The 11,681-nt window shown below is 39.3% G+C and overlaps 1 protein-coding gene across 1 annotated transcript; it reads right to left on the bottom strand.

The window, feature by feature from the left end:
• Positions 1-4,448: 4,448 nt before the first annotated feature.
• Positions 4,449-11,573, bottom strand: LOC115218373 (40S ribosomal protein S3-B-like). The gene is made up of 6 exons (XM_036508467.1): positions 11,421-11,573; positions 7,563-7,787; positions 5,272-5,366; positions 4,981-5,168; positions 4,606-4,791; positions 4,449-4,503 (listed from the first exon to the last, which is right to left on the bottom strand). The coding sequence occupies exons 1-5, from the start codon at positions 11,451-11,453 to the stop codon at positions 4,607-4,609; spliced, it is 726 nt and encodes a 241-aa protein (XP_036364360.1). The 5' UTR covers positions 11,454-11,573; the 3' UTR covers positions 4,449-4,503; position 4,606.
• Between the last annotated feature and the right edge of the window lie 108 nt (positions 11,574-11,681).

Below are 11,681 nucleotides of genomic sequence, written 5' to 3'. Positions count from 1 at the left end.
TTATTCTTTGTAAGCCTAGTACTTATTCTATCGGTCTCTTTTGCCGAACCGCTAAGTTACGGGAACGTAAACACACCAGCATCGGTTGTTAAACGATGTTGGGGGGACAAACACAGACACACACATATATTTATACATACACACGCAGGCTTCTTTCAGTTTCCGTCTACCAAATCCACTCACAAGGCTTGGAGAAGCCATTATGAAAGACTCCTGAATGTGGAGAATGAATGGGAGGAGAGCCTGCCAAATATTGACCCAGTAGTGAGACCATCTATCCGAATAGACAGCTCCCTAATAGATAGAGCAATTAAAGGTATGAAGCCAGGAAAAGCCCCCAGCCCATCGGGAATCACTGCTGAGATGCTTAAAATATCTGGTGATGTGGGCTACGGCCTAGTCACCCGCATTGTAAACCAGGTAGTTCATGATGGAGTCATACCCAATGACTGGTGTAGCAGCACCATAGTCAACTGCTACAAGGGTAAATGTGATGCTCTAGATAGAAATACTACAGGGGTATCAAACTGCTGGATCAGGTGATGAGGGTCATAGCCCATCTGATCAGGGAAAAGAGTCTGCTTAGATGAGATGCAGTTCGGTTTTGTGCCAGGCAGAAGCACCACTGATGCCATATTCCTGGTTCGACAATTGCTGAAAAAATACCTAGCTAAAGATAAACCCATATACTTAGCTTTTGTGGACTTGGAGAAAGCCTTTGACAGGGTCCCCCGTTTCCTTATCTTGTGGGCGATGCAGGAACTGGAGATTGACAAATGGTTAATAAGGGCTGTACAAGCCCTTTACAGAGAAGCCGTTAGTAAGGTTAGGATTGGCAATGTGAAGAATTCTGGGTAGAAGTAGGGGTCCATCCAAGGTTCAACCCTCAGTCCCCTTTTATTCATCGTAGTCATCCAGGCAATAACAGGAATTCAAGATGGGTTGCCCCTGGGAGCTCCTCTATGCTGATGACCTGGCTCTGCCAGAACTAGAAAAGAAATTTCGTGTGTGAAAGCTAGGTTTAGAATCAAAAGGCCTCAGAGTCAATGTATAAAGACACTGAGTAAACCATGTCTATATACACACATACCCGCACAAAAGAATCCATATACACATCTATATATGCACAGGGAAAAATGCAGGGTGGAAGGTAGAATACAGAAAAATTATGTGTAAAAAATATATAAGCAGTAAACCTATAAACCAATATCTCTATAAATATGTAAGAAATATATGTATAAAAAAAATATATAAGAAATATAAGTAAAAAGTATAAAGAGATAAAAAGCTTGTGCGTGGACACAATATAGGAAGTTCTATCTGTAGTCTCAGGGGGGCCAAAAACGTAACAAATATTTGGCCACATCTGGGCATGATCCGAAAAGTTCAGTTCTTGAAATCAGACATGTAGTGGAGTCTAAGCTGCTTTCCCAGATGAGCCATCTTTCCATATCACATAGACTGCACTTTCCACTGCCGTTGGTGCAGGGCTTACACTTGGCTTAAGATCTTCCAATGGATGTTGTAACACCTTTATCTTTTAATGACTGGATAATTTGGTCGTTAGAGGTAGGGGTCCACCAAGGTTCAGTACTCAGCCCCCTCCTATTTATCATAGTCCTCAGGCAATAACAGAGGAGTTCAATACAGGATGCTCCTCTATACTGACGACCTTGCTCTAATTGTTGAGTCACTATCAGAACTAGAAAAGAAGTTTCAAGTGTGGAAACAAGGATTAGAATCAACCCAGCTAAAACCAAAGTCCTAATAAGTAGGAAGGCAGGCAAACCACAAATCCCTTCAGTAGTAGAGGCAAAGGTAGAAACTCTATAAGATGTACCCAGTGTAAGCTATGGTGCAGTAATATCAAAGGAAGGCTAAATGGGAAGATAGTTTTTGTATGTGGCAGATGCCCAGGAGCAATAAACACTGAAAATGTGCAGAGAACAACTTCCGCCACATTCCAGGGAGAAAAACTAGAAGTAGTTGATAGCTTCCGTTACCTAGGTGACCAAGTCAGTAGTGGGGGAGGGTGCGCTGAAAGTGTAGCTGCTAGAATAAGAATACCCTGGGCTAAGTTCAGAGAGCTCTTACCTCTGCTGGTGACAAAGGGCTTCTCACTCAGAGTAAAAGGTAGACTATACGACGCATGTGTACAAACAGCCATGCTACATGGCAGTGAAACATGGGCCGTGACTGCTGAGGATATGTGTAAGCTAGCAAGGAATTAAGTCAGTATGCTCCAATAGATGTGTAATGTCAGTGTGCATACTCAACAGAGTGTTACCTTGAGAGAAAAGTTGGACCTAACAAGCATCAGATGTGTTGTGCAAGAGAGATGACCGCGCTGGTATGGCCATGTGGCGAGAATAACTGTGTGAAAAAGTGCCACACCCTAGTGGTTGAGGGAACCTGTGGAAGAGGTAGACCCAGGAAGATCTAGGATGAGGTGAAGCAGGACCTTCAAACATTGAGCCTCACCGAGGCAATGACTAGTGACTGGAACCTTTGGAAAAACGCTGTGCTTGAGAAGATCCGGCAAGCTCAAGTGAGACCATAACCTTGTGGCCTATGACAGGGATGTAACCAGCTCACTTATGCATACCTTTCTTTCATTGGACACTAAACTCTGCTTGCGAAGACCTGCTGAGGCAAGTGAAATCAAAATCAAATTCAATGACTGGCATCTGTGCTAGCCGAGCGCTAAGAGTACCATACAAACGTGATCATTGCCAGAGCAACAAGCTGGCCTCTGTGCCGATGGTACATAAAAAGCACCATTTGAGCGTGGCCGTTGCCAGCACCACCTGACTGGCCCTCGTGCCAGTGGCATGTAAAAGCACCCACTACACTCTCGAAGTAGTTGGTGTTAGGAAGAGCATCCAGCTGTAGAAACTATGCCAGATCAGATTGGAGTCCAGTGCAGCCATCTGGTTCGCCAGACCTCAGTCAAATCATCCAACCCATGTTAGCATGGAAAGCGGACGTTAAACAATGATGATGATGAATGTTTCAGGTTTTAAATAGTTAAGTTCATTTTATTTCTCAAGCATTTTCTATTTTCACAACCACACCTATTTTATTTACATTTGACGGATATTTGTCCTCATCTTGTTTGTTAACATGTTTCGGTTGATATACCCTCCAGCCTTCATCAGATGTCTTGGGGAAATTTCGAACCTGGGTTCTCATTCCTAAGGTACTTTTCGCTATCATCATCAATATTATTAGGAATAAGTGGAAATCCAAAGGAGCAAAATCTGGTGAATATGGAGGGTGGAGGTAACACATCCCAGTCAAGCTACAGCAATTTTTGTCTGGTTCCCAAAGCATCAAGTGCCGAAAATTAACTTTCTTATCTTCCATTTTAAAGGGTTACAAAATTAACACAGGTTATAGGAACATAAACCTTCTTCCACGAAAGGATAGCTTAAACTGTGCTCTAAATGGAGGTGTAGTCAAATCCTATTTTACGGACTCAACCATGTACTAAAATAAGTCGAAAGGTAAGCTACTATAATATAAATCGGCACAAACTTTCCAGACAACCCAATACATTGTGAGAAGTTTCATAATGAAAGTTTGGTGAACTTCAAGGCAGTTTGTTCAACAGTATCCCTAAATATATAAGTGGCACTCTAGCTTGAACTGAGATTGTGAATGGGTCTGTGCTTGTTTACATCCATTTTCCCATGCAAGAATAGATTTCTCCCAAATATTTGGACAATGTTTAATGTCTTGGTTGCTTCTCAGTAATGAAGTCGTAAGCCTTGAGAGTGGATTCGGTAGAAAGAAGCCTGTCGTATATATATATATATATATGTCTGTATACATGTGTGAATGAGTGTGTATATATGCGTCTTGGCGTCAATGGAAAGCACATGGCTTAGTGGTTAGGGGTGTGTGGCTCATGATGTTAAGGTTATCAGTTCAATACCTGGTGAGGTGTGATGCCCCCGAGCAAAACACTTTATTCCACGTTGCTCCAGTCCACTCTGCTGGCAAAAACGAGTTGTACTTGTAATTCAAAGGTGAGAGCAGCCTTGTCACTTTCTGTGTCAAACTGAATCACCCTGGGAACTACATTAAGGGCACATGTGTCTGGGGAAGGGTCAGTTACCTGTAGGTTAATTTAATGAGCAGGCTGTTCTGTTGACTGAATCAACTGGAACCCTCGTTGTCTTAATCGATGTAGTGCCCCTCTTGGCATCATGTGATAGTTGTAGATGAGTGTCACTGTAATTCATTTCCAAAACGTCTGGCTATGAGGAAATACTACTTTGCTTGCAAAACAGGTGAGGGTTGATGACAGGAAGGGTGTCCAGCTGTAGAAAAATCTGCCTCAATAAACCCATGTTAAGATGTTAAGACAACGATGATAACATGGTAATATCAAGCAAATAACATGTTATAACGACTAATTAGCAATTAATAAACAACAGAAGACATTTTAAACTCTTCCAAATCGTTTATTTGTCCATAAAATCAGCTATTAGAGCCCACCTGGAAGAGACAAGAAAATACACATCAGTCACAATATTGTAATGAATGTCAGAAAATACAAATGAGAAGATAAAAGTAAAGAAGGAAATGAAGAGACTGACTTTTATGTTGCAACTGGGGGAGCCTCTGCAGGGGGTTTGACTCCTTTGTGTTCACTGTAGGGGGTCTGTACTATGACTTCTTCTTTTGGTTCAACAATACTAACATGATCTGGTAGAGGACGTTTGGGTCCGATCTTGCCATTGGGATCAAATGGTAACATAATCTTCACTTTGATTCCCAACACACCTGGTAGCAGAGGGAGAAGAAGAAAATATAATATTATATTAGAAGACAGTGTTTATTTATAGAATGGTGGAGAGGAGAAACATGGAATGAAAAGACATCATCATCAAAAAGTACTTCAAAGTAATTGAATCACCAACTTTCTGGGCAGAATAAGAAGAGAAAGAAATTGTTTGAAAAGGATCCCCTTACCTTGCCGAAGTAGCACATGTCTGACTGCTGTATCGATATAGTCATTTACTGGGTCACCACTGTGGATCATCAAACCATCAACAAATTTCATAGATTTGGCTCTCTGACCCCGCAATTTACCAGACACGACAATCTCACAGCCCTTAGCTCCAGACTCCATGATAAAACGAAGGACACCATAGCAAGCTCTGTAAGGACACAACATTAAACATGAGAGTCAACACCACCATCACAATGACGTATATATTTGGACAGAATATAAACACCACTTCTACTACTACTACTACTCACCTTCTTACTGGTAGCTGACCGATTAATTTGTATCGTAATGATTCACATTGAGCTATGGCACACAAACCACGGGTGGCCACTTTTTCAGCATACAGCTGCAACAAAAAATAAAATTGAGGTTAGCTTTATTACTACTACTATTTCCACAGCTCATGTTAGTAAAAGACTACAAACTGCACTCAGATGAAGAAATGTGAACATATTTGATACATTAAGGGAAATATTGTCCAAAATATTTCACTCTTTTGATGCATATTCTACAATGTCTATGGAACGATGGCAAAATATCTTGATTTAAGGTAAGGCGGCAAGCTGCCAGAAATGTTAGCACGCCGGGCGAAATGCTTAGTGGCATTCCGTCTGCCGCTACGTTCTGAGTTCAAATTCTACTGAGGTCGACTTTGCTTTTCATTCTTTCGGGGTTGATAAATTAAGTACCAGTTATGTACTGGGGTCAATGTACTTGACTTAATCCCTTTGTCTGTCCTTGTTTGTACCCCCCACCCCCACTGTGTTTAGCCCCTTATAAGAATCATTACAGTGCTGGGCAAAATGCTTCATAGCATTTTGTGTCTATGTTGTGAGTTCAAATGCTGCTGCTGAGGTTGACTTCAGCTTTCATCCTTTTAGGGTTGATAAAATAAGTACCAGTTCAGTACTGGGGATGAAGTTGCAGGCCTTGTGCTGAAATGTGAAATTGCTATCTTGCTTTAAGGACTTGCATTCACTGACAGTTTTAAGCGGAATTACCCCTAGTGTGGACTACAGAGAAGAAAATGAATTCACTCGTCCAGACCCAAGAATTCTCACTGGGGACTTCAGTGAATGCAGGACCTTAAAAGCAAGAGATTGGTGACACTGTAATGATTACAACCGAGCACAATCTTCCTGAGTTAAAGCCACCACACGCAATCAGAATGGCTGGCCTGAGACATTCTTGTCAAGACCTTTGAGCAAAGCATGGAAGAAAACATTCTTTGATTGGAAAGGAAGCATACATGATCTTTGAAACCCTTCAAAGGTGGTGGCAGTACATCCCAGGTAAATCTTTTCAACTCGTAACAGATCAGACATTGGTTCTGTTAATGTTCAACAGTAAATAGATGGGAGAGCTAATTATATTGCTTTTTTTTTTCTGACATTCTATATCGCTTGAGCACACAAAACCATGCAACCAGCCCATCCATGACTCTCAAAATCTAACAGAAATTCCTCCTAGTGTAAAAAGTAATTTAATCAGTGCACAAAGAATTTACTTTGCTCAACAGAAGAAATAAAAGAATGACTATAATTCCATTTTCACTGAAATAAGAAAGTAGCTCGATACCTCTCTGTCAATTGAATATGAAAGTTCAACATTCAGATCATCATCATCATCTCATACAGAGCGGTCTGCTTACACCCACACCACATCACTGTTTAATTCATCATCATTTAGCGTCCGCTTTATTACTTACATTTGACGGATATTTGTCCTCATCATGTTTGTTGTTAACACAACATTTCGGCTGATATACCTTCCAGCCTTCTTCAAGTGTTTTGGGGAAATTTTTAACCTGGGTTCTCATTCCTAAGGCATTTTTCGATGTTATTGTTATTAATATTATTCAGGTCACTGCTTGGAATCGAACTCGGAATCTTGGGGTTAGCAGCCCACGCTCTTAACCACTATGCCATATGCCTGTAGTAAAGAACACAGGTTACTAACCCCAAGATTCCGAGTTTAATTCCAGGCAAAGACCTGAATAATTAATAATGATAATATCAAAAAATACCTCAGGAATGAGAACTCAGGTTCGAAATATCCCCAAGACACCTGATGAAGGCTGGAGGGTAAATCAGCTGAAACGTTGTGTTAACAACAAACAAGATGAGGACAAATATCCGTCAAATGTAAATAATGTACATAATTCCTCATCTCTTAAATATAGAACTGTATTTACAAGACTATTATGAATAGACAAAACCCACATCCTTTCGCAATTGCTCATTTCACAGTCTACAGAGAGAAACTGTTATGCAAATTATTTTGTACGTTAGTGTCGTATTTAACCACTCATTACATACCATTACAATGTTATCACAACCATCTTTTTTTATTCATATTCAATCTAGTTTACTGCTTTGCATTATATTGAATATTTAATATTTAGATATACACAGTTGTTTGCTTTGCAATAAATCAAAGTAATATTTGTTTTGTTTTAGTCTAAATCTATTTCACCCATTAACAAAATAGTAAATTATTGATTGCCACTTTCTATGACAAAAAAAAAAACAGAAAATCTTACCTCGACTGAACCTTCTGGGAAACGAAACCGTTTCTGTACAACAGATGTCAATTCTCTGATCCGTCGTCCTTTCTCTCCAAGAACATTCTGGGTTCTGGTGGCCAAAATAATGATCTCAGTTCTGGTGGGAGTTACACGGACTTCAACACCACTGTAGCCATCTTCTGACAATTCCTTCATGAGGAAATTGTTCAGTTCGGCACGGAACACACCATCAGCCACAAACTGAAAATCAAAAGACAAAAAGTGAATTAGTGAGAAATACTTCATAAGACACCCACCATTATTAATAAACTACACATCATACTTTCACAACCACATGTCTTATATACAAAGACAAAGGATTTAGACAGGGAAACCATATTGTTCTGAGTGTATGTAAATACAAAGTGCACAAATTATTGTAAAATTGTAGATCAGGAGTCATACCGCAAAGCAACACTAAAACCTAAAAAAAATTATCAAGTGATATATATACATAGATATGTGTATATATATCTCTAATATAAATTGGACATGGGCAATCATTGCATCCTTTCTTGCCTTGAGGTTCACAGCCAAACGGCTGGGTGGATTCGCATGATAAATGGCACACATGTGGAGACGGGTGCATAGATCGGAATGCAGTTTGTATTTTTTTTTCCTAGCCCTCATACTTACCGAGAAAATCGATTAAAACTTTTTCTAATGGAATTCCCCTCTTTCTTCCGCCATTAAAACAACCAGTTGCTTAGAAGCTGTTTTCTGATGGGGTGGGGTCAGGAAATTTTCATACAGCTGGAGGCTCCAATCGAAACAGGGGACCCGAAATGATAAGGTTAAGAAATGCTGTTACAGATTATGCCAAGCCGAAAATGATCATAGCCACATCATCCAAACAGACCGGGCTTAACTGCTAGTCTATATATATATATATAAGGAGAATGAGGAGAAAGAAGAATTTGAACATTCAAACTTTCTGCTTATTTCCAGCAAGTTTATTCATAATAATAGTCCGACACGTGTTTCGATCACACCAACTGCATATTGTTGCATATTCACATGCAGCGATTTATGCATTATTAGTATGATCTCTTCAGGGTAGAGAAATTCGGTATCTGCCTGGATATTATATCCCTCCTCCAAGTTACATATATATACAGGGTGAGGCAGAGAGGACAGATGTTTTTGGAATGGCTATTACTCAGCCCCAGGGAGAGGGACATATGTCCAACAGGTACCATTCAGTTCATGGTGTCTTAGCATTTTATTTTCTTTACAGGTGAAGCCATGGCACTGTGGACGATAGAGCATCACATGAAGAATAATGGCCCATAAGCCCCATACACTGGATGATTTGAAGGAAGCTATTCACATGGAAGTTGCCCAAATTGACAGAGCAATGCTGGAGAGAGTGGAGACTAACTTCCAAGAACACCTTCAGAAATACATCAATGAAAACGGACACCACATGATGGATGTTGTTTTCCACACTTTTTCTTGACAAACGCTAATTCAATACAAAAACCCATTGATGTCAATAGAATTTGTTTGTAGCTAAAATTAATGAGTTTGTGAATTTTTCAAAAACATCCAACTTCTCTACCCCACTGTGTATATACATATAGTGAGTGTGTGTGGAGGCACATGACTTAGTGGTTAGGGTGTTGAACTCACGATCGTAAGATTGTAGTTTCGATTCTCTAACTGGGTGGTACATTGTGTTCTTGAGCAAAAACACTTCATTTCATGTTGATCCAGTTCACTCAGCTGGCAAAAATGAGTAAATTTGTGACAGACTGGTGTCCTACCCAGGAGGGAATATATATAAATAAATATATATATATATATATATATATATATAAGCATAAATAATGTTTAAACATATGCATGTATAAATACATATATGTACATACCTACATCTATATGTGAGTATATATATATATATTTCCTTTTCCTGTTTCTGACGAAGAGCTCCACTTGAAACGTAAAACCTTCCTTCTTGAGCGTCCAATAATACTATATTTGTTCCACGTCCTCATGTTGTTGTGTTTTCATGTTTGGATTAACTATATATATATATATATATACACATACATACATATACACACAACAGAACCCACGGAACTGGCCTTATGAGCCTATGGGTTAGGAAAATTTTTTGATACTTCTTAAAAAATCTATATGCATGTGTGTCAGATCCGTCTCATGCAGCAGGTAAATGAATGACTGTAAGCCCACTTTTTTCCCTTCAAAGTTTACCCCTTGTCTTCTAGCATAAAGATGATTTTGCAAACTGCATTGCAGCCTCAACAATGCTGGTAGCACACAAAAAGCACCAAGTTTTACACTGCAAAAGGGTTGGCTCTAGAAAGGGCATCCAGCTGTAGAAACCATGTTAAGCAAGCAATGGAGAATAATGCAGTCCTTGGGCCCATCGGATCCTCTCGAACCTTCCAACCTATGCCAGCATCGAAAGAAGGACGTACGATGATTTACTGAGACGTTTATAACACCTGGCATTACTATCAACTCGGACTGCTGTTTTTTTTACAATAATGAGAACCAAATAAATGTGTCATCTTTATTTGTATATAAAAATCTTGGCGGAGGTTTGCAGGAGCCATCCCTACTTCATGGGGGTAGGAAAAGGGCACTAACCATACTTCGTTGGGGTTTGTTGCCTCACCAACAGGTATTCACGCTAACCATGTTGAATGTTTTGGAAGAATTACAAACGGAGCTTTTAGAGATGTTGGGAAAAAAAAGATACAAAAGTGTAAAACCATTGCAAAGGAATGAATTTGACGCATTTGTCAACATTTTTACATGGGATGAAATATTTGAAGAACGACCTCAGGAGGCAGAACTTTTCAGACGAGATGTCGAAGGGCCGAGATACCTGGTGCCTTGCTGTACTACAAGACCCTCTCTCAGAAGCACAAGTGTTAAAACCGGTCCCTCTGGTGAGGGTACCACGTAAAAAGTACCCGTCACTCTGTAAAGGGGTTGGCATTAGGAAGGGCATCCAGCTGTAGGGACCCCCCATCAAATCAGACAAGGAGTCTGGGGCAGCTCCCCAACTCTGGTCAAACTGTCCAACCCATGACATCATAGACAACGGACGTTAAATGACGATGCTGATATTATCCTACACAAGAAACGACATGCTTTCTGATACTTTTTCTAAAATTTACAAAAAGAAAAGGTGAGCGTGAAATGTCAATTGTCTCGCTACAGGTAGCACAACCTGGAAGAAAAAGCGGTAAATTTTTACTAACTCCAAGCAGCACTTCTCTCTTGAAAAGAACAGGCTGGACATTGCAATTCTAGTCTAGGTATATAAAAAGACAGGACGGTCACGATTGGGACGCCTTTGATTATAGCTCTAGTTGATCAGGAGTGAACAGGGCCCAAACATCATCACTTATAGAATGGTGCGCTTCTATTTTCAAACTGTGGCTTCTTCAGAGTGTGAGAAATATTACAAAATTTCCGTCTCACTTCAGTCTGGAGGGAATTAATTAATTAAAAAAACATGTTAATTATGGATCGCCAAGAATCGGCGACTCAAAAACATTATTAAATATTGCAAGTATTTAAACAAAAGTACTTTCATAATTAGAATAGATTAGTCTGAGTAATATTGGAGTTAATTAAAGGTAGAAGATAGAAGATAGATATTTCAAAGAGGAAAGTTTCAAGAGAAATATTTCATTGCCATGTGAAATCGAGAATCGCGAGGAAATCTGTAAACATCGCAACAACGACAGGATGAAAGGAATATTAAAATTATCAGCGATAATCTACAATCTCTCAAACATAAAATAGAATAAATTTGATAAAAAATAAAACATGTTTAATTATAAATCCACGTACTTTTCTCTTTTTAGATATCTGTTTTACGTTCATCTTCGCGATGTAAAGTTTAAGAGAAACCGGCGCAGTCAGTTAGTGCGAGATAAAAATATTTATTCTGGTTGTTAATCACATTATTAATTATTTTAAAAAGTGTTTGATCTTAATTAAAAATTTATAAAATTTATTATGTATTTAAAAAGAAAAATAATCAAATATTTTTTTATAATTAAAAAACAACAACTGCCCGGTAAGATTGTAATGTAGTTCCGGTTCATGTCA

This window comes from Octopus sinensis, linkage group LG13, assembly GCF_006345805.1.
Source record: "Octopus sinensis linkage group LG13, ASM634580v1, whole genome shotgun sequence".
In the NCBI taxonomy this organism is placed as follows: Eukaryota; Metazoa; Mollusca; class Cephalopoda; order Octopoda; family Octopodidae; genus Octopus; species Octopus sinensis.
The sequence above is the reverse complement of the archived record's forward strand: the minus strand, read 5'-3'. Positions and strand labels throughout refer to the sequence as shown.